This window comes from Benincasa hispida, chromosome 4, assembly GCF_027475165.1.
Source record: "Benincasa hispida cultivar pf3 chromosome 4, pf3_genome.v1.1, whole genome shotgun sequence".
Classification (NCBI taxonomy): Eukaryota; Viridiplantae; Streptophyta; class Magnoliopsida; order Cucurbitales; family Cucurbitaceae; genus Benincasa; species Benincasa hispida.
The window spans coordinates 16,204,693-16,229,021 of NC_143481.1; the positions used below are offsets into that span (position 1 = coordinate 16,204,693).

General features: G+C 35.2%; 1 protein-coding gene and 2 pseudogenes across 2 annotated transcripts; 2 read left to right on the forward strand and 1 right to left on the reverse strand.

The window, feature by feature from the left end:
* Positions 1 to 579: 579 nt before the first annotated feature.
* On the reverse strand, positions 580 to 843 carry LOC150036529 (uncharacterized). The gene has a single exon (XM_090313158.1). The coding sequence runs from the start codon at positions 814 to 816 to the stop codon at positions 580 to 582; it is 237 nt and encodes a 78-aa protein (XP_090169284.1). The 5' UTR covers positions 817 to 843.
* Positions 844 to 13,679: 12,836 nt separating this feature from the next.
* Positions 13,680 to 23,036, forward strand: LOC120074962 (uncharacterized; annotated as a pseudogene). The gene is made up of 4 exons (XR_005481173.2): positions 13,680 to 16,446; positions 16,577 to 16,949; positions 17,081 to 17,125; positions 20,917 to 23,036. The product of XR_005481173.2 is annotated as an uncharacterized LOC120074962 (transcript).
* On the forward strand, positions 22,662 to 23,597 carry LOC150036530 (uncharacterized; annotated as a pseudogene).
* The last annotated feature ends 732 nt before the right edge of the window (positions 23,598 to 24,329 follow it).

Here is a 24,329-nt window from a genome sequence, read left to right on the forward strand (position 1 = left end):
GGAATCTCCACCAAATCCTAAACACGACAACTGCATGATTTATAGGCCAAATTTACGAAAAAGTGATTGTCCCTGTCAACTACTTTATATTCTTCATTGTTAATAGGATCAACCTGAAAAATAAAACAGTCAACGAAATGTAATCAACTAGGTGAACTAATGGAATGTCAATGAAAACTAAAATATAAACGAAAATGTAAGTGATACTATCCCTACCTGATTAAATATTTTCAAGCTATTAGTGAAAACAAAAAATATCAGTGAAAACAAAAACTATCAGTGATAGCTTCTATCACTGATAACATGTTATCAATGACAGAAGCTATCATCTATCACTGATAACATGTTATCAATGACAGAAGCTATCACTAATAACATGTTATTAATGATATTTTCTAATAATTAAGGTATTTGTACCTTGAAGCTTCTTGACTGATTGTGTTGCTCTCGCAACTCAGACTCTGCCCAACTAGTCAAAACGGCCTTCATGGATAACGCTGATTGACCTTTTTCATAAAACCAATTTTGAAGTATTTCTCTAATATAATCAAGTAATGATGTAACGGGGAACTCCCTAGGCTATTTCAAAATATTATTCAAGCACTCTGAAATATTAGTAGTCATCATATTATACCTTCTTCTCCTAGAATATGCACGTGCCCACTTCTCAAAACCAACTTTACTGAGATATTCCCAAATTGTAGGATATATTGATTCCATCCATTTCATATAAAACTCAAACTTATCAATTGTATAAGCTTTTGCACAACTATAATATATGTCATCAATTAAAGAATTCTTATAAATCAACTTCATATTTTTCACAAGGTGTCGTAGACAAACACAATAATCAACATTTGGAAAAACATTCATAACACCTTTGAGAATGCTAAAATGTCAATCAGAAATAATGACTAATCCTTCTCGTTCACAAAAACTTTTCTTTAAATTATAAAAAAATCATTTCCAGGATGTATCATTTTCAGAGTCAACAATACAAAAAGCAAGAGGAAAAATCTGATTGTTACCGTCAAATTTGAAGCTGTCAAAAGAGTCCCAACATATTTACATTTCAAGAACGTCCCATCAACTGATATATTAGGCCTACAATGCTTCTAACCCTCAATTGATGCTCCAATAGCCATATAACAATACTTAAAATGCCTATTTATGTTAGCTTCATAGGCAGTAAATGTACCTAAAAGAAGAAAATAAACAATTAAGCCAGATTACAAAAGGTATATAATTGATTGATGCCTACCACCAATAGCTTCAATCACTGGTTGCAGTCCATCACCAATAGCTTCTATTATTTTCATGTTATCAATGATAGACTCCAATCAATGATAGAAGCTATCATTGATAGATCATATAATAAGTCAGAAACAAGAAACCTGGATTCTTTTCTTCTAACTTCATAAAAAACTTTGGAATCAAAGCATATGATTCACGTGCATCGCCTTTCAAAGACTTCATTATTTGCTCTTTTGCCCTCCATGCTTTATAATAGCTAATAGTTACTCCAAATTCTTTATGGACTTTATTCACAATATCTTTAGGAGTTGAGGTATGAGAAGAACTAAATCTAAAATCATTTCTCAAATATTCAGCTATTAAGGACGAAGAAGCTTGCCTATAAAAAGTTTGAATACTTTTTATAGAACAATCATGAATATCAATAAACTTCCTAAGCATCCACAAAACACCCCGCTTATAACGGGATGCCCTCACATACCACTGACAACCATCTTGAAGACATCGAAACACAATTGCTCTTGAAATTGACGTTATAGTCTTAAATTCAAAATTTTTCTTAACCGCTATCAAGTAAAAACAATTTGATAAAATCTCTTTACTAGAAAACACATCTTTTTCTTTCAAATCACGAGCAATATGTATATCCATAATCACTTGGAAATCACCATCACCAATCATAGGTTTAGAAGAAGGAACAGTAGACAAATAATTCTCAGCTCCACTAGAAAGAACATTAGAAGACACTTCCAAACATGAACTACTGGCATGATCAACCAAAGGATGTCGTGTATTGTGTTCCTTAACTAAAGCTAAAAACCAAGCTATATCCTTATCTTCACGAATTTGAACTACATTTTGAACATCATTCATAACAAAATCTAATAAAACTGAAAGTTCTATAGAAGAAGTAGACACATCCAAACAAATCTCCTTAACTATTAAACCCATAAAATCTTCAAAAACCATTATATCATCTACTAAAACTCCAGTAGATTTGTAATTCACATAACAGTATTTTTCATTCCATATTCCACTATGGAAAACAACTATTGGAATAACCATGTTTTAAAATTCCTGCAAAAGTAAAACAAAAACTCTTGAATAACAATATCAATAGGTTCTAATAGCTATCAAAAGCAAATATAAATCTGTCAATATCATTGATACCAATCTAAAACTAGGCATGTCTTTCAATGGATATCAATAAAACTTAATGAACAAATAAAAAATGATAGCAATCACATATTCTATCACTGATAGACATTATCAATGATAGCCACTGATATCTTCCAATACACTGATAGACATTATCAATGACAAACACAAAGCCAATGTAGCTGTAATATCAAACCTAAAAATATCAAACATCAAAATACACTGATATGTTTTTAGAAAGAATATAAATAAATCAAATGAAACAGTGAAGAATGCAAGCCCTAACTTAATTAATCAATCAAAACTCAAAATATCAACGCAATGAACAAAACAAAATTTCATGAAAGTACACAAACTCTGCTCACAATCCATTATGTTCACAGTGAGCTGAAGAAATCATTAGGTTCTTGAGAAAAAGAGAAAGAAAAGACTAAATGACTAGAAAACTATTTAGGAAAAATTGAAAAACAGAATCGAAAAAACAAGAACGAACGCTAAAAGAAAAAAAAAACTCCCAATCAAAGATGAAATCGAAAAAAGAAAAACGAACTCACGAATCGGAATTGATCGAAGTATCACGGAGCTTCATGAATTTGAATTAATCGAAGTATCACGGAGCTTCACGAATGAGATTTCATGGAGACTGATTCATCGATATTTCACCGTGAAAGAAAAAGGAAAGAATGACAAAAAGGAAAACAAAAAGTACCACGAAGCTTCATTGATTTGATTTCATGGAGATGATAGATATAATCACTGTGAAAGAAGAAGAAGGTCACGAACGACAATGTTCAAAGGAGGCGACGAACGTGAAAAAGGAAAGTTAATAAAGGGAAAGAGAGGGTAAATTTGGAATTCTAAAAAAAAGAAAGGTTGATTGGTCAATGTTTGCTATAATAGCAAATATTAAAAATGTGGTATATATAATCACATTTTTTTTCCATTTGTATTATTCAATATAAATTTCCTTTAATTAATTTTGTTAATTTAATACCTATTAATAAATTAATAAAAGACCAATTCCATTATAATGAAATTAATTTTATACAATTAATATTTAAATCATATTTTAAACAGTAATTGATTCTCTAATTTCGTTTAATTTTGATAAAATTAAATATTTCAATTGTATCGAATATGATAAATAGAAACCTTAATTGAATTTGAACATTTCAAATTCTAAACCCTAATTTCAAATCTTATCAAGATTACTCAATTTACTAATCCAAATTACGAGCTAGTAGAGGGACCTTATGGACCTACAGATCATGAACTCTAACGGCTTGTAATTAATTGGTTAAACTCTTTAAACTGAATTAATTCTATTCGTTAACTACCAAGACATTCCACTATAGCTCAGTAGTTGTACTCTTCTCAATGTAGATATATTTCTATCCATTTTAATCATAATCGGCAAGTCAATCCTTCACAGGTCATTCGTATTTATAGTTGGGTCAAAGATTATCGTTTTACCCCTGTAAATACATCTTGCTCCTTAAGCTACCACTGTTCCTCCATTGAACAACTGATTTATAGTCCAACTTATAAATCACAGCCCTCTCTTCCATGAAAGGGTGGGCTCTATTGTTCAAGGCAAGGCATCAGCGCTTAAGAGAACAATCCATCTGCTAACCCTAAATGGGGTAAGAGTATATTCCATATTGCAAAGCTAAGTCCCCAACTATCTATTCGGTCTTATCCCTAAAATGGGAGGCTTATTGAGTAGTGTTATTGAACTACTCTCACCTATGCAGATCAAAGGATAATCCCGAATAAATAGGAGTTCATAGTTAGCTCAGGATTAAGATCGAGTTACCCTAGATCATTGAGTTTGAGATAGTTAGTTTTAACGTTATTATAAAAAAAAATGACTCTTTCGAGGTCCGGTCTTTTGCAAACTCATTGCACAGGATGCCCTCACTCACATGTCTCGACATGAATGATATTTGGATCACATCATTTATATTAGTATACAAAATGGGCCGCATCCAATAGTGTCACAAGGATGCGGTACTAATCTCATCCGTATACTTATAGACCATTTTGGCTATATATATTAACACTTAATCCATTTTTATGTTGCCACATAAAGTTAAAGTATTCATGTTATAGCCATGGATTCATTTATTGGATTTTTATAGAAAGATGCGATATCTATAGTAATTTATTGGATAAAAAAACTCAACAACATTTTTATTGATAAATAGAATATGTTAACAACATTTACAAACTGCGAGTTTAGGACATTCTCAACAATATATTGGTTAAAATATTTTCAAATACCTAACAAAATGTTCTAAGGTATATTTTAAATAACCATAGATCGGGAAAAAAATGTGAAACCAACGAAAATAAAAAAAATTCATTAAATACATTTTCTCTCTCCAACTAAATTAAATAAAAGAAAAAATCTCAATAAATAAATGCATTTTCTTTATTTAAAAATCTAAAAAAAAATTTGTATATTTCTTTCATGGCCCATTTATGAGGTTTTAGGTTTCTCACCATGTATAAATTGTTCAAAAAGCTACAAATATATTATATAGAAAAAAAAAAGAGGAAAAGCAATGAATAAAGCCTACGGCTGCCATTGGAGCAATTGTCTTGTCACTGTGTTTTCTTTCCTTGCTTTATCCGTGTTTTCTACTGTCTTTACTGATAGTGGTATAAATGAAATGGGGGCATTTGGAAAGAGAAACTTAGTTTAGAACAAAGGTAATTACAATTATGTAATCAACAACATTCAAAATGGCGTTGGATTCTCTTCCTCCATCCGACCATCCCTCTCGTCCGATTCCTTCATTCTCTCAGAACACATTAGGCCTAATCTCCATCCCCATCATCGACTTCAATCTCCCTGACCAACCTCTTCTCATCCGCAATGTATCCCAAGCTTGTCGCACCTTCGTCTGCTTCCAACTCATCAACCACGGAATCTCATACCCATTATGGGAAGGCTAATGGTGTCGTTGGGGCTGGGCCTGGACGAGGGGGCTCTTAAGAGGAGCATTGGCCCCAATCCGGAGCTGTACTCGTAGGCTAATTACTACTCATCCTGCCCAAATCCTGAGCTCATCTTGGGCCTTGGGGTTCATACTGATGTTGTGTCCATTGCTGTATTGTTCAGTCTCAAGGCCTTGCTGGCCTTCAAATCATGAAAGACCGTCACTGGGTCACTGTCCATCCTATTCCCAATTCTCTTGTCATCAATTTGGCTGATCAAATCCAGGTTTTTTCTTTTTTTCTTTTTTTAATTCCCCTCCATTTTTATACTCCTAGCATTACCAGAAAATCATACTTCGCCCTTTTCTTTTCTTCTTCATTTTGGTCTATATACTTTTAAAACGGTTTTTTATTCATATATACTTTAATTTTAGTTCGTTTTGATCCATATACATTTAACTTCGGTTCATTTTCGTCTTTGTGTCTTAAAAAGCGTATTTTCATTCTTTTGTTAATTTTTATCTCATTTAAAAGATTAAAATGATCACTTTTTGAAAGTTTAATGACTAAAATGAACTAAAACCAAAAGGATAAGATCCAAAATAAATTAAAATTAAAATATAATAATATATGTTTATAATGAGTTCTCTCATCAACTTCAATTACAATAAAGCTTTTCCAAAATTTTTATACTACTCACACTATTTTCTCCAAAATACAAAAATAAATAAATAAGCATGGTATACAAAGATTAAAACATTTATAATTACCATTTGAAACCAAAGTGATGGACTCTTTACTAATCTTATCAAAACATTCTCAATATGGGACCAGTGAATGTATACTAAGTCATGTGAATACTAAGTCTCATGTATACAAAGTATCTGATGACGGAAAAATAGATGTTAATTACTTGACAACTAAAGTTCCATGGACCCAATATGCAATGCATGTTCTTAATGTATACGTTGATTCTCATGCGTCGGTGGTCATGTGTTAGAGTGAACTATGCATTAACAAATGTATGCAATGACCATGCGTTCCTGTCACAAGTTTTCTTGCGCTCACACCAAGTATAACGCAAGTTTCTTGGGTGATCCGAGGTCGAACTCAAGGACTTGTAACTAAATGCTATGTGGTAATGTGCATGCGGCGGTTGAATAAAAGAATGGATGAGAGGTTTTAAACTAACACTACTCCTACTCCTAAGTAACAGACAATGCAATGAGAATATGAATGAGAGGTAGAGACACGACAACCGTTGATGCGTAGTAAATGGATGGAAAAATAGATAAAATGTGAGGATGTCTTCACTGCAACACTGAGCTTGACCGCAAGGGCAACCTCAGCCAACGCAAGATTATTCCTATCTCTAGTGAACAATAACTTACATTGCTTAATGCGACCAACCACTTACCCTCCCGGGCAGTTAGTTGTTGCTGACTTTACTCATAGACAAGCGTTGCGTCCACCTATAGACAGGCATTGCTATAACTTCACACTAAGCAAATAAGATTTTCTCACACACTCACGCAATGCACACCTCTCGGTGGTTTGCTACATGCTTCATATCTCTAATCCACATGACTAAGTATGCGATACTCTAGCAATCTCACTAAGTGATGCAATGAAAGTTAAAGATACTAAGTAAAGAAGATGGAGATGGAATTGAAAGAAACATAGAAATGCATTGAACACATAATGTATTAATTCCTTAATCACAAAATGTAATACAATACAATATAAGAAAAGAAGAGAAAATGAAAAGACCAGCTGGAAGCAATGTCTTGCTTCCAGTAGATGTGTGTCAAGGCTGCCGGTGGTGCCATGGATGGACGGTGGAACTGACTCTCTCGAGATCTAGCTTTGGTCGAAGGCTCTGGTCGTCACTCGGAATGGAGGAAGGAGATGAAGAACCCTCAAGCTTTCTTCTCACGCATTTGTCTGGATCACAAGGATCTGCCCTAAGGTGAACCTTAAGCAAAAACCTTGGATAAGATGAAATTTTGCTAAGGGGTTTCTATTTATAGAGCCTGGATCACCAACAACATTAATGGACTGTTCTGATTCTGACATTCGCGGCGCGTTAGTCCTTTTCTGAATCTCTGCTGCTAATGGCGTGGTAGGTGAAATGTCGACATCATCTTTTGATTTTCCCGAGATATGCATTGATACGCTCATTCCACCAACCTTGTGTTGACCCCTCTATTATGTGTTATCGTGTAGCCGCAATCGTGCAGTGATCGCATTCGCTTAATACCGCAACTTCTACACGATGACCACAATCACTTGACGATTGCAACTCTTATATGATGGACGTATGCGGCTCATTAATGCAACACCCATGCGTTGATCGAATGCATTCGCCTTTGCGATGGAGAGTTTCTCCGCATACGGTCGTCTATGCGGTAGTCTGGCTTCCGCGTTTGCGTCCACTTCCTGCGTTAACTAAAAAAATAGACAATTGAACGCATAATAACATATAATAATGGGTTAGCCGAGATTCTCAATGTTGAACGCCGCAAGCTCATTTTCTCATGAATTCCTAACATAATTACCGCATGTTCTGCTTAACAGCCCTCATAATTCTAAATAAAAGGCCTAAGATGACATGCATTTCTGCATGTCATCAGTATCCTTTGGAGATCCTTTAGGCTTTGGTTAATTTAGTTAAGCTCTATTCTTAGGGTGTTAATACAATATTTATATCCTTATACAGTTCCTTGTAAAAACACACTTGATAAATACATCTTTATATATCTTTTATAGGGTATCAGAGCCTTGTTAGTTGATTTCTTCCTCTTGTTCTCTGTCATCTCTACCATTCAGTCATCGGCCAACCACCTAGAACTCTCTCTAGTGTAAAGAAGAACCACCCAGATTCCCTGTCCAAAGCCACTGTGAAAAACTCAATCCTTGATCTCCAATGTGAAAAATTCGATCCTCAACCCTGTAGCCTCTGTAAAAACTCGATCCTCGACCCCCTCTGTGCAGAACTCGACCCCCTGATCCCCGGTCCAAAACTCGATTGAACTTGATCCCGATCCAGAACTCGATCCAATCCAAAACTCGATCCCCGATTCCTGGTCCAAAACTCGATCCCCAATCTCTAGTCTAGATATTGATCCTCGATCAAACTCGATCCCCGACTCCCAGTCCAGAACTCGATCCTCAATCGAACTCGATCACTGATTTCTTAAAACACTATCCTTAATCCCTTCAGCCAAGTGGCCAAGCCACCAAGCCGCCGAGCCTCCCTTGTTGTATTTAATTTTCTTCTCTTTCCAAGCCGCCAAGCCACATGGAAAAGGATCATGTATTTCGTCCCATTAGTAGTATTCTTGATGGGAAAAATTACATTACTTGGGCCCATCAAATGAAAAGTTTCCTAATCGGGCGTAAAATATGGTGAATCGTCACTGGTGATATTCCCCAGCCAGTCAAGATATCCACTGAGGAAGATGCTTGACTTATTGAACGGTTAGAGGATTGGGACAGCAAAAACCATCAAATCATCACTTGGATTGAAAATACATCTACAGCGACCATTCACGTTCAGTTTGATGTGTTTGATGATGCCAAGAGTTTGTGGGATTTCCTGTCTATCCGATTTTAGTCCGTTGGCTTAACTTACTACTATCAATTGCACAACATTCCGATTACTCTTACTTAGGAGACGGGGCAATCTGTTAATGACTACTTAGCTACACTTTAGCCAGTATGGACACAATTGGATCAAGTTAAAATTAATCTTGATCACCTTCGCCTTATTAAGGTTCTTATAGGACTTCGTCCAGAATATGAGTCGATCCGTGCTGCTTTACTCCACCATAGCCCCCTTCCATCTCTAGATGCAGCAATTTAGGAAATCCTGTTTGAAGAAAAATGTATTGGCATCATTTCTTCCTGGCAATCGGAGGTTGTATTCGCTAGCACTCATATGCCTAGTACTTATGGAGCTCTCTTTTGTAAAAAATTGTAAGCTAACTGAGCATAAGTTAGCGGACTGTCCAAAAGTCGAGTGCATATACTGTCACAAAAGAGGTCCTATTTTGGACAACTGTCCTACAAGACCACTGCGATCATTAGGACATACCTCAAAGTCTCGATCATTTACACCTAATCTTGATTCTGCCTCTACTGTTGCTACTACCTCTTATGCTGCCTCTGAGCCTTCCCCGTCTACTTTTTAAATGAGTGACTTACAAGACTTGCTTAAACAGGTGATTTCATCCAATTCCTTCGCACTTGCGATCTCCCCAGATAATAGATGGCTTCTTGATTCCACTTGTTGCAACCATATGACGTCTGATTTTTCTCTTCTGTCTGCACCTATTCCTGCCAAATCTCTTCCTCCCATTTATGCTGTTGATAGTAATTGCATGACCATATCCCATGTTGGCTCCTTTGACACTTCCCTGTTATAGCTTTCCAATACTTATTGTGTTCCAAATTTGTTCTTTAATCTTGTCTCCATCGGGCAATTGTGTGACCTTAGTTTAATTGTGTTTTTTTTCTTCTATTGGGTGTCAGGTTTAGGATCTGCAGTCGAGACAGACGATTGGTACGGGCCACGAAGTGGGAAGATTGTTTGAGCTCACATCTCTTCGGCTTTCTGTTTGTTCTCTTTTTGCCCTTATCACCGACTCTGCTAACTATCAGTGGCACCTCCATCTTGGTCATATTTCTTCTGAAAAACTTCGTCATTTAATCTCTAGTCATAATTTGAATAATGTCTCCAAATTTGTACCTTTTGGCTGTTTGAATTGCAAACTTGCAAAACAACCTACATTGTCGTTTTCTCAGTCTAATTCTATAAAGCGATAATCCTTTTGACTTAATTTACTCTGATATTTGGGGACCTAATCCTATTTCCACTGTCAGTGGGTATCTTTACTTTGTTTTATTCCTTGATGATTACTCTCGGTTTACCTAGATATATTTCCTTAAACATCGCTCTTCCCTGTCTCAAATATATATTGATTTTGCTAACATGGTTCACACTCAGTTTTCTTGCCCAATCAAAGTTCTGTGTATAGATAACACCTTGAAATATAAGGACTCCAGGCTTCTTTTCTTTCTCACCTAGCAAGGCACTTTTGCGCAGTGCTCTTGTCCTCATACCTCTCAACAGAATGGGCGAGCGGAGTGGAAACATCGTCACATCCTAGATTCTGTCTGGGCCCAACTTCTGTCTGCCTCCTATCCTACAAAGTTTTGGAGTGAAGCCACTCTCACCTCTGTCTACACAATCAATCTTCTTCCTTCATCAGTTCTTCAAAATACTTCTCCGTTTTAACGCTTATATGGTACTTCTCCTGATTACTCGAACCTCACGGTCTTTGGTTGTGCATGTTTTGTACTTATTCGCTTTTATGAACATACCAAATTAGAACCACGTTCTCATCTCTATTGCTTTTTTGGCTATGGAACTGAACACAAAGGTTTCCGCTGTTGAGACCCTCTCTCTAACAGATTGAACGTTTCTCGCCATGTCACTTTTTTGGAGCACACTATATTCTCTAGTGTCTCAACCTTTCATGATTCTCTCTCGAGTCCTCTTCCCTATGATTCTAATGGTTCGTTTGAATTTTCCCCTTCTTCTACATCTTCTGATGATTATGAGCTTGAATAGTTTGTGCCTGTCTTTGTTGACCTTGATTAGCCATCTATCCCACCTGTGGAATCTGGACCTGTTCATGACCCTACCTCTTCTGTTCGACCCTCCACTAGGGTAAGGGCACCACCCACCTTTAAGATTTTCACTGTTTTTCTAATATTAGTTCCTTGGTTGAACTTACCTTCTTTTATGAGACAAATACTAATCCTCTATGGCAGCAAGCTATGAAAGAAGAACTGCAGGCTCTTGATAAAATGCACACATGGGACTATGTTGATTTATCTCTCGGAAAGACACCCATTGGTTGCAAGTGGGTCTATAAGATCAAGACTCACTCTAATGGCTCTGTTGAGCATTATAAAGCTCGGTTGGTAGCAAAAGGATATTCTCAAGAGTATAGGATCGATTATGAAGAGATATTCACACTTGTGGCACGAATGACATCTGTTCGGTGTCTCTTAGCAGTTGCTACAGCTAAACAGTGACCACTTTTTCAAATGGATGTCAAGAATGCCTTCCTTAATGAAGCCTTATGTGAGGACGTATACATGCAACTGTCCCCAGGTGTCTCTTGTCCATCCCAAAAATTATGCCTCCTCTGACGAGCATTGTATGGTTTGAAACAAGCTTTTCGAGCTTGGTTTGCAACTTTTAGTTCCACTGTCATTTAACTTTGATATACGTCCAGTTCTCATGACATGACACTATTTACTCGGCAGAAAACTCATGGTATTGTTCTTATTCTCTTATATGTTGATGATATGATTATAACTGGGGATGATCCTCAAGCTATCTTTGATCTACAATGCTATCTTGGCGAACACTTTGAGATGAAGGACCTGGGTTCACTTAGTTACTTTTTTGGCCTTGAAGTGCCAATGAGCTCTGCCAGTTATTCGTTGTCTCAAGTAAAGTATGCCTCGGATCTTTTGGTGCACTCCAGTATTACTGACTCTGCTACAACTCCAACACCACTCGATCCCAATGTTCACTTGACTCCGTGTGATGGAACTCCACTTGAGGATGCTAGTCTCTATCGCCAGCTTGTCGGCAATCTTATTTATCTGACAGTCACCCGTCCTGACATTGCTTATACTGTTCACATTGTTAGTTAGTTTATGGCTGCCCTTCGGACCATTCATTTTACTACTGTTCTTCGTATTCTTTGTTATGTCAAAGGTACTTTGGGGCATGGACTTCAGTTTTCTTCCCAGTTTTCCCTAGTTTTATCAGGTTATTCTGATGGTGATTGGGCTAGTGATCCTATTAACTGATGTTCTACCTCTGGTTATTGTTTCTACCTTAGTGATTCTTTCATTTCTTGGCGTAGTAAGAAACAGAGCATTATTTCCCATTCTAGTACGAAGTCTGAATATCGTGCTCTGGCTGATGCTACGTCAGAACTCTTGTGGCTTCGTTGGCTTCTTGCTGATATGAGAGTTCCTTAGTCGTCTGCCACTATACTTTACTGTGACAATCGTAGTGCCATTTAGATTGCTCACAATGATGTCTTTCATGAACACACAAAGCATATTGAGAATGATTGTCACTTTGTTCGTCATCATCTCTTGAGCGAAACTCTGTTATTATGCTCTATTTCCACTGATGAGCAACCTGCCGACATTCTCACCAAATCTTTGCCTTCTTGTCGTTTTCTCCAACTACTTAACAAACTCAAGTTGTTCCTACCTTACCATCTTGAGTTTGAGGGAGGGTGTGAATATATACTAAGTCATGTGAATACTAAGTCTCCTGTATATTAGGTCTCATTTAGAGAGTCTTTAGGCTTTGGTTAATTTAGTTAGACTCTATTTTTAGGGTGTTAATACAGTATTAATATCCCTATACAGTTCTTTATAAACACACATTTGATAAATACATCTTTATACATCTTTCACAGGATGATACATTTCTAATATTTTGTCAAATATCCCAATGACACCGTCGTGACCACATTTCTATTTGACTTTATTAATCTGGTTTATAATACCATTTCGACAATTAATTATCAGCCTCAGTGTTGCAGTTTAGTTTTCAATTGTTAGTTAAATATTCAATTGAAAATATATTAGTTCACGGACTTAATTATTATATATAAAGATTTAGGTTAATGATTGATTTCGCCTATATTTTCTCCTAGTTTGGAATTTAAATATGTGAGAGTGGATCTTGTCATTGACTTCTTTTGAACCAATTTTCAGACAGACTATCATACTCATCAATTGGAGGTCATAATGTAATTCATTTCAAAATTAGTAGGAATTAAAATTAAGAACTTTAAAAAATAGATTTTTTTTTATATATGATTTTTTAAACAAATAAAACTGTTGAAGTGTTGTTCTTTTAAAATTATTAGTCTATAAAGAGTGATTTTGATAGCACCACTATATTTTAAAATATCAAAAATGATAGCACCACTATTTTTGATATTTTTGTTTTTTAAAAAAAATAATAAAGCACGATCATATATTTTTAAAAAAGAAAGTCAAACATTATTAATCTGGTTGGATATTAATATTTCAATAAGACTTAGTAAATGTCGAAGGTTCAAATCTTCATTCTCAATATTTTATTTGTTGTAATAAAAAAAATAATTGTAAATTACAAAAAAAAAAAAAAAACTTGAGTAGTGCAATTATCTTGGTGTATCCCAAGTATTGTCCAATAAAATAATGTGACATTTTTGTTAAAAACATAATTTTTTTACTAATATTATTTTTTATGTAGTTAATAAATGGGGAGTATATAAGGGTTAGTGCAGCCTAGGCAGCTCATTGTCAAATATAAATTTGATCTATGAGAAAGTTTGTTAAAAAAAAAATAATAGTATAAAATTTATTCTCCATAATTTTAAAAATTAAAATTTCATCTTTATGATTTGCTAAAACCTCATAAATATTCTCATAAGTTTTGAGTTTAAGTAGTTTACATCGACTTGGTCCATCTCTTGCTGTTGAGATTTTATTTTTTTTATTTTTCAACGTCATATTTTTACCTTATGATTATGTCAATCTGTTGAAATGGTAATTAATTTATTATTTTTATTCTTCAACAATGCTTGAAGAAGTGACCTTGTCATTGAATGTCACCTTAGAATGGTGTGTATTTTATGGTCAAACCAGACCCATATTACAAGTGATGTGTATTTTATTGTTTATAAATTTGGGATTGTTGAGAGCTTATGGTTAATTACATTTAATAAAATAGTATGTAAAGTAGAGAAAGTTACGTAAAAGAAATGGTAATGTTTAATGTTAATGGAGGGGGCAGGTAGTGAGAAATGGAAGGTATAAAAGCGTAGTCCAGAGGGCAGAGTATCGATGGTAATGTTCTATGCTCCCAACCACAACTCTCTCATCAAACCCGTTGAAGAGCTGACCGACGAAGATGAAAACCCCCCTCTTTATAAAGGCTACACATTCAGAGACTTCATGCAAGAATTCCATAGCCAAGGAGGAAGAAGAAGAGTCAAAGAAATTATTGAGCTATCTCCTCCAACCCTCCCTTAAGAATGTATGAATTAGGTTGGGTTGAGTTGAAGATGTTTTTAAGACCACTCGAAATAATTTCAGATTGACTGAATTGACAACCCAAATGACCAAAATAAAGTTTCCAACTCAATCTAACTCAATCCTTAAAATTTAGGTTGGGTTGAATTGTTGGATTATAACTTTTTTTTTTCTTTTTAATTGAATATGTAAGTTTATATAACTAATAACTAAAATCTCATAAAATTTAAATGTTAAACACCAAATATCTATGATATTTATTACAAACTTTAAACAAAGACAAATATGATAACGATTTTAAATGAAAAATATTAAAAAATCACAAATTAATTGATACAAACTAATCAAACTTTAAACAAAGATGTAAATATATTGTTAATATATATAAAATTCGGGTTGGGTTGGGTCAATCTAAATTTTTGTTAGCCAACCCACGACCCAACCTAACCCAACAAAAATAGAATAAGTCGAACCGAACCCAACCCAAGAACAGGTTATTTGAACACCCCTACCTTCCCTTAATAAATAAATTAAATAGGGCCGATGGAGCTATTCTCGAACCAAACCTCATTTATTCACCATATTTTTCATTTAAAATAAGAAAAATATTTAAGTACATTTCAGGCTGGTCTATCCTAATTATCCAATCATAATTTATCACAAGATTTTTTTTACTTCTTTTTTAAAATATTTTTATTCATTAGTTGTGTTAATTGTTATTGTTATAATTGTTGTTGAGTGGTTATAATTTTGTAGGCTTAGTTTACAGATTTTATGTACTTATTTTTAGTGTACTCGTGTATTTTACCAATTAGATATTAAAAAATATAGGGATATACCAAATAGTTTTATACGGTATCAGAATTTTACCGCCTTTCCCGTCCCACTATCGCCACCATGCACCAGCCATTCAGATCCAGCCGACAGCTTCAGACCCAGCCAATGAAAGCACCTCCGTACGCTTCTATAGTTGTCCCACTATCGGCGTCGTGCACCAATCATTCATATCTAGCCGAATCTGATCCGTGAAACTCACTAGCCATTCAGATCTGGAAACCGCTCTCGGATCCAGGCAATGAAGTTGCCTCCGTCCTACCAGACTTCAGGTCACCATCGACCCTGTTCGCCGTCGGCCCTGTTTAGCTTTCCACTGTTGTCTCGTTCTGCCTTCCGATCACAACGGGTCTCGCTCGGTAGTTAGTCCACCCAACGCGTCAAATTCTGATCCACGTACGCTTTAGATCTGAGGAAAAGCCACCGAGCCAACTGAGACGTGCCTCTCCGTGCCGAGCTGAGCCATAATTTGAGTCCAACCATTTTTTGGAGTCATATTTCTTTTGCATCTGTTTGTCTCCATTTAGTTGCTATTCTAACGAAGAAATTGATCTTTTTCGTCCTATTAGCACTATGTTGGACAACACCAGCTACATCATGTGGGCCTATCAAATGAAGAGGTTCTTGATTGGGTGAAAGTTGTGGTGGATTATTATCGGAGATGTCACTCAACTTGTCCAAAGTATCACTGAAGAAGATAACAAGTTTATTGAGAGGTTAAAGGATTGGGATAGCAAAAATCACTAGATAATCACCTGGTTGAGTAACACTTTCACTCCGACCATTTGTACCCAATTTGATGCATTCCGCATAATTAGAGAGTTTTGGGATTTTTGTCTACATGGTTCCAAACCATTGGTCTAGCTCACTATTATCAGTTGTACTCTACCCTAGTCAGCACCAATTAGGAGGCGGGACAATCCATGAATGAGTACCTGGCTATTCTTTAACCCATTTAAACTCTGTTAGATCAGGCCAAAATTAGCTTAGATCATCTGCTACTCATCAAGGTTCTTATGGGGTTCCGACCAGAATATGAATTTGTTCGTGTTACCTTATTGTATCGTAATCCCTTGCCATCTCTTGATGCTACAATTCAAGAAATCCTCTTTGAAGAAAAAGGCTTAGGTTGGTCTCCTCTCTATCATCGGAGGTTGCTTGCAACCACTCATTCACGCTTTTTCACTAAGTTCACTTTTTGCAAAAATTGCAAATCACATGGTCATAAGTTTTCTAATTGTCTTATCATTGAGTGTAGGTATTGCCACAAACGTGGTCACATTTTGGATAGTTGTCCTACCAGACTGCTTTGCTCCCCCAGTTATACTAATAAGTCAAAGAATTCTACCACGTTTGGCTTTCTACTTGTTGTTGCTGTTGCAACGTCTACTGATGTGACATCTTCCATCCCTCAAAGTCTCCAGATCAGTGATTTTTGGGATTTGCTCAAACAAGTGTTTTCTTCTAGTGCACCTACTCTACTGTCATACTAGGTACATCTTAGCTCATTGATTCGGCTTATTGCAATCATATGACCTCCAACATTGCTCTATTATTTTCCTCTACCCCTGTCAAATCACTTCCTCCCATTCACTCCACTGACGGTAACCATATGACCATTTCTCGAATCGGTATTGTTAATACGACAACTATAACCCTCTCCCATACTTATCGTGTCCCCAATCTGACCTTTAATCTTGCTTTTCTTGGTCAATTTTGTGACTTCGGACTTATTGTTTTCTTTTTTCCTCATGGTTGTTAGGTTCAAGATCCACGGACGGGTTAGACAATTGGTATGGGTCACAAGGTAGGAAGATTATTTGAGCTCACAGTCTTTCAGCCATTAGTTCCCCCACTTCTTTTTGTTGCTGTAACTGATGCTGGTACATTTCAGTGGCATCTGCATCTTGGTCATGCATCATCTGACAAGATTCATAATTTAATTTCTATTGGTAGTTTGAATAATTTTTCGCTATTCAATTCGTTTTGTTGTTTACATTGCAAACTTACAAAGCAACTTGCTCTATCGTTTTCTGCTTGTGGCTCACTATGTGATACTCCATTTGGTTTGGTTCATTATGATATATGGGGTCCTGCGCCTACTTCTACTGTCAATGGTTTTCGATATTTTGTGTTATTTATTGATGATTACTTTCATTTTACCTGGATTTACTTTATGAAACATCACTTTTCCTTTACCCAAGTCTACATTGAGTTTTCCAAAATGGTCTACACTTAGTTTTCGCACACTATCAAAGTTCTTCGCACCGATAATGCAATGGAGTATAAGAACTCCCACCTACTTTCTTTCCTCACCTAACAAGGCACTCTTATCCAACGTTAGTGCCCTTATACTTCCCAGCAAAATGGTCGAGCTGAGCAAAAACATTGTCATATCCTGGATTTTGTCCATGCTCAGCTTCTCTCTATGTCTTGCCTTGAGAAGTTTTTGGGTGAGGCTGCCCTTACGTCTGCTTATGTCATTAATTGCCTGCCCTTCACGACTGTTCACAATCTGTCTCCTGTTGAATGGTTGTATGGTACTCTCTCATTCTTACTCTCATATTAAAGTCTTTCAGTGTGCGTATTTGCCCTTCTCCATCCTCATGAACATACCAAACTCAAACCCAGAGCTCGTCTATGTTATTTTCTTAGTTATGAAATTGAGATGATGGGATTCTATTTCTAAAAGGCTTCATATCTCTCGTCATGTCATGTTTTGAGAACATCGTATATTCTCTAGTATATCTTCTTTTCATACTTCTCTCACTAGCCCCCATCCATTCTTCACTGATCCCTCTATTGATCTCTTCCCTATACGTGTTTCTTTGCCTTACTTTTTCTCTCTGTCTGTTCTTGAGCTTGATTCATCTTCTTCTACTGATATGCTCCCAGATTTTCCTTCTACCCCCGATGCGGAATTAGAACCTATATCTGTCATGTCTTTGGTTGAACCTTCCTTTTATCAGGAAACCTATACTAACCCTTGTTGGCAACAAACGATGAATGAGGAACTTCAAGCTTTGGAGAAAACGCATATCTAGGATTTTGTTGACTTACCTCTTGGTAAGAAGCCTATCAGGTGTAAGTGCATTTATTAGATCAAGACTCGCTCTGATAGGTCTATTGAATGGCATAAGGCTCGTCTGGTAGCTAAAGGGTATTCCCAGAAGTATGGTATTGACTATGTAGAAACTTTTATTCCCATTGCCCGAATGACATCTGTTCGAAGCTTGTTAGTCATAGCTGCTGCTAAATAGTGGCTCATTCTTCAAATGGATGTTAAGAATGATTTTCTTAATGACAATCTATTTAAAGAAGTTTACATGAAGCCACTGCCTAGTATTTCTTCTCCATCTCATAAAGTATATCTTCTTCGACGTGCTTTGTATGGACTTAAACAAGCGCCCCGTGTCTGGCTTGCAACCTTCAGTGCCATTGTCACCTAACTTGGATTTGTCTCAAATGCTCATGACTTAGCTCTCTTTACATGGCGTTGTTCTTCGGCTATTGTATGTGGATGACATGATTATCACTGGTAATGATTCTCATGCTATATCGGATTTACAATGCTATCTAGGAGAATACTTTGAGATGAAAGATTTGGACCTTCTCAGTTATTTTCTTGGTTTTCAGATCTCATCATGTTTTGAAGGGTATAATTTATCTTATGCAAAATATGTGTATGACCTTTTGGCGCATTCTGGTATCACTGATGTTATCATTGCACCAACACCATTGGGCTCCAATGTCCGCCTTACCTCTTTTGATGGTGTTCCTCTCAAGGATCACACTTTGTATCGGCAACTTGTTGGCAATCTCATCTACATAACCGTGACATACCTAGACATTGCCTATGAGGTCCATGTGGTTAGTTAATTCATGTCTACTTTTCGAACTATTCATTTCGCTGTTGTTTTTTGTATTTTGCGATAAAGGCACCATGGGACATGGGCTTTAGTTCTCTTCTCCGTCTTCCTTGGTTCTCTCTAGCTATATTGATGCTGACTAGGTTGGTGATCTTACTCATTGACAGTCCACCACAGGTTACTATTTTTATTTGAATGATTCTCTCATCTCCTGGTAAAGTAAGAAACAAATTGTTGTTTCTCGTTCTAGCACAGAGTCGGAATATCGGGAACTTGTTAATACTACTTCTGAAGTCTTATGGTTTCGCCGACTTCTGGCTGATATGGGAGCTCCCCAGGTCTCATCCACTATTCTTCGTTGTGAAAATCATAGTGCTATTCAGATTGCGCATATTGATGTGTTTCATGAACTAATGAAGCATATTGAGACTAATTGCCACTTTGGTCATCATCATCTTCAAAGCTCCACCTTGTGCCTTCAAGACATATCTACGACTGAACAACCAATTGATATCTTCACTAAAGCACTCTCTCCTACACGTTTTGGTTAGTTATCTTGAAAACTCAAGTTGGTCTCTACTCTACCATCTTGAGTTTGAGGGGAGATGTTAATTGTTATTGTTATAATTGTTATGGGAGTTGTTGGATGGTTACACTTTTGTAAGCTTAGTTTAAGAATTTTATGTACCTATTTTTAGGTAGTCTTTTGTATATATATAAATACATGTGTATTTTACCAATTAGATATAAAATGTAGTGATATAGTTTTATAATTTGTTGTGTAATGAATGTAAGACGAGATTCATGCATTCAAAAATTGTCCTTTTAAAATATTTGGATTGATTTTTTAGTAAATGAGAGTGGCACATCACAATAAATTATAATAGTTTGTAAATTGTCATGCCATGTTTTTCCCCTTAAATTAATTAAATATGTCATTCTTTCTTCCCTTTTATTTTTAAGAAAGAACATTACTTTCGGACGTGTCTTTTTGCACTATATATAATCCATTTGATGAGTATGGACAATATAGACTTTATCCACCTGCCACCTTCATGTATGGATGATTGATGTCACTTCAACTTCCTCGCGACCTACAAATTCTCTAGTCCCCCAATATTAAATCTCCCAACTTTTTTTTTTAAAAAAAAGAACCAAACATATACCATTTATTTTTGGTAGTAAAGGGTAGAGGCGATATCTTTTTCTTTTTCTTGAAAAAAGTAAACATCCTAACGGGAAAAAAAGGACTTTGCATGTGGATATTGCAAAATATTAAGATACTTTAGACTCAAATTAGCTTTTATTTGAGTTGGATTGCATGGAAGATAAGGTTAAGGTTAAGTTACCAGTTTAGTTATTACTCCCTTGTTCTTTTGAGTTGGACATTTATGAATCGTGAAGAAGAAAGTTTTGTTCTAATCTTTTCTATTTTTTATTTAATAGGTACATTCTTATGTTTTTAATTTTTTGTTTGATATAGATCCTAAACTTCCATTTTCCTGTTTATAATAAATAGGAAATCTGTAGCAGGTGTTTTTTTTATTATAAATAAATAGATATATATCATTTTCTTAAACTAATTACATATATAGAATATTTAGGAAGATATTTAGGAAGATACAGTTTACTTTTTTTTTTATTCCTAAAATAACCTTCTTCTGCCTGCATCTTCTTCATCGTGTTTGTGTTTGTTTTTTCGTCATCTTCTTCATGTCGTCTTCTTCAGGTAGGTGCGATTTCAGGTACGTTCTTCATTCTCCCCCGTCTTCTTCATCTGTCTTCTTTTTACTCGAGCTGTTACGAAAACGACAATTAAAGAACACAAAAAGGAACGTAGCGAGACCCCCGTACTTAGTTGTTCGAAGTGCCAACAAACAAATTCAAAGCATTTCAACACGAGCTAATGAGCGTTTTCCAGGTACGTTTTTTTCATTCTTCGTCGCGCGATTCTAAGAGGAACAATTCTAAAAGTAATAATTGATCAATTTTCTGCTCGCGATTTGGTATTTCCATGCATGATTTGGTATTTTTACTTACGATTTCGTATCTCTTACTCGAAATTTTGTATTGTTTCATCCTTTGCTCGTGTGATTCTTTCTCCAATGTCTAGGTCCTCTTCCTCATTTTTTATTCTATTTCATCTAGGTTTTGTAAATTTTTTTTCATTTGTATTGTTTTAGGTTTCATTGATGTTTAATTGAAGTATTTTGATATTAGTAGTAGATTTGATGATTTCTACAAGTTTGATCTACTTTAGTTTTTCCTTGAGGCTTCAGAACTTAATTTCTGTTTTTATTTATATTTGGGCATTTTTTCCAATCAGTCATGAACTTTTTATCACTGATATTAGTAATCATGAACTTCCTATCACTGATATTAGTCTACTGATGATAGATATATATCATAATCTATCAATGATATTAGTCTATCACTGATAGATACTGTTTTCTATTTATTCTACTAGTCTATCAATGTTATGAGTTTAATTTTTGTTTCTTGCAGTGATTTGTAAATATGATTAAGCTTGTAGTAGTGGTGTTTTATAGTGGACAGTGGGATGATAAACATAATTACTTGAATTAGAAGACTAAAGGCATATTGGTTGATGAAATTGTGTGTTTTGAGAGTTTTACGAGTTTGATATTAAAGGAAATTCAATTGGATACATCTATTTCTTCAATACAATTATTGATCTTATTCGATTTTGGTATCAATGGCATTCAAACTGTGGGTGAAATTCATGAAGATAACGATGTTGCTTGGCTTTTGAATTTAGTTAAAGCACAAAGTACAAGATATCCATTAGTCATTCATGCCACTGATATGCTTTTAGAAGGGATTTCCAATAGTGGATTTGATAATTTTTTATGTGTTGTGTCTCCTTCTCTATTAATGATGATTTCAACATACTAACGGATGTTTATATTGGTAGCTTGTCTTCTACATTTGATTTGAAAGAGAAGGATATGTTTTCTAGTAAGGAAATAGTATCAAAGTCTTTCTACTACATAACTATAAAGAACAACTTCAAGTTCAAGAATGTGAGATCAAATTCTTAATCAATTATGTTGAAGTGCTCACAAGATGATTGTCAATGATACATCTCGTTATAAATGTGGGTTACTATGGAAACTTAGGAAGTATATTGCTAATCACAGTTGTTCTATAAATGTTATTCAAACTTCTTATAGACAAGCATCTTCATCATTGATTGGTGATTGTATGATAAAAGAATTTAGCTCTTGTGATCGTTTGACTCCAGATGATATTATGATTCACATGCGAACTAAATTTGGTGTAAGTGTTAGCTACTATAAAGTTTGGAGGGCAAAATAATATATTATGAAGTCATTGAATGGTGATGCAAAGGAATCTTATGCCTTGAGCCCATAATTTTTTACGAAGCTAAAAAAATGAATCCAGGTTTGTTTTTTTTCTCCTATCCTTTATATATCATGAATCATGCTTTCAATGAGTATGTAGTCACTATTTGATAGACTTGTTAAACTGTTATGGTCTATCACTGATATTGGTCTATCCGTGATAGGTCTTATAGTAAATGAACTTAAATGATAGGTCCTATAGTAAATGAGCATATCATTGATCTATCACTAATATTTGGTCTATTAGTGATAGATTTATTGTAAAACAACATGTAATTATTCTTTGATATATCTTTTTTTTATTTTATTGCAGGCTCATTCACTACGTATGAAATTGATTCCGAGAGATATTTTAAGTATTGTTTTATAGCAATTGGATTGTGTATTGAAGGGTGAAAATATTGTAGGCCAAACATATCAGTTGACAAACCTTTTTGAAATGTAAATATAGTGGAACTCTTTTGACGGCATCAACAAGTGATGGTAACAATAAGCTTTTTCCTCTTGCCTTTAGTATTGTAGACTTCGAGAATAATGCATCATAGAGATGATTTTTTAGAGTATAAAGAGAAGTTTAGAGGATCGAGAAGGTTTAGTTATTATACCTGATCAACATTTAAGTATTTCGAAAGGTGTTCAAAACGTTTTTCAACTGTTGAATGTTGTGTTTTTTTGCAACACCTTTTGAGAAGTTTGAAGTTGACATATAAGGACTCTTCTATTGATAATATATTTTTTAGGTATGGAAAAGCATATACTATTGTTGATTTTGAGCTAAATATGAGATGGATGGAGGCTATATATCCTAGCATACGAGACTATCTTAGAAATGTTGATTTCAAGAAGTGGGCTCGTGAGTGGCGTAGACGGAGAAGATATCAGATTATGACTATAAACATTTTAGAATACTTAAAAGTAGTTCTTAAAGAGTTTAGAGATTTACTTGTGGAATCACTACTTGATTCTATCAGATAATTACTTCAAAAATGATTTTATGATAAAAGTAAACCTATATATTGTATGAAAATCGTTTTGACTAGCTAGACTGAGGAAAAATTACGAACAGAACATTAGATATGAAGAAGTTTCACGGTAAGAGTTACTTGTTTTTGTGGGTAGTATCGCAAAATCTATCAGTGATTAAGTTCTATCCATGATAGACTTCTATCACTGATAGACTCAGATAGTTGGATCTTAATTAATTTGTTGTCTATGTGTCATTTTTCTTAGGTTAATGTAATTAATGATGTTGAATTTCAAGTGATTGATGGAAGCAATTACTTTATGGTACATTTAGATTCCAAATCAGGTACCTGTCATATTTGGGATGTTGATGATAGTCCATGTGCCCATGTACTTGCTGTTCTTCGTGGATGCAATATGGATACTTACTTTTTAGTTCCCAAGTATTTTTTGTCAAGTACCTTGATTTCGTGTTATGCTAGTTCTGTTCGTCCAGTTGGGAACCATGCTAATTAGAAGCCTACAAGTATTGACATGAGTATATTACCCCCAGTTATTAAGCGTCCAACAAGCCGACCTCAAAAACAAAGAATAATATCAATTGGCGAGCAAAAAAGTCAGACAAAGTGCAGTCGTTGTCGTCGTGTTGGTCACAACCGTAGAACGTATAAATTTTCACCATTTATACAATGATGTATCATTTACTATTGATGTGATTTTTATAGATCTAAATGCGTATGGTGCCAACATTTTTACAATGTTGTAGAGTTTGTCATTTTTACCATTTTTATTA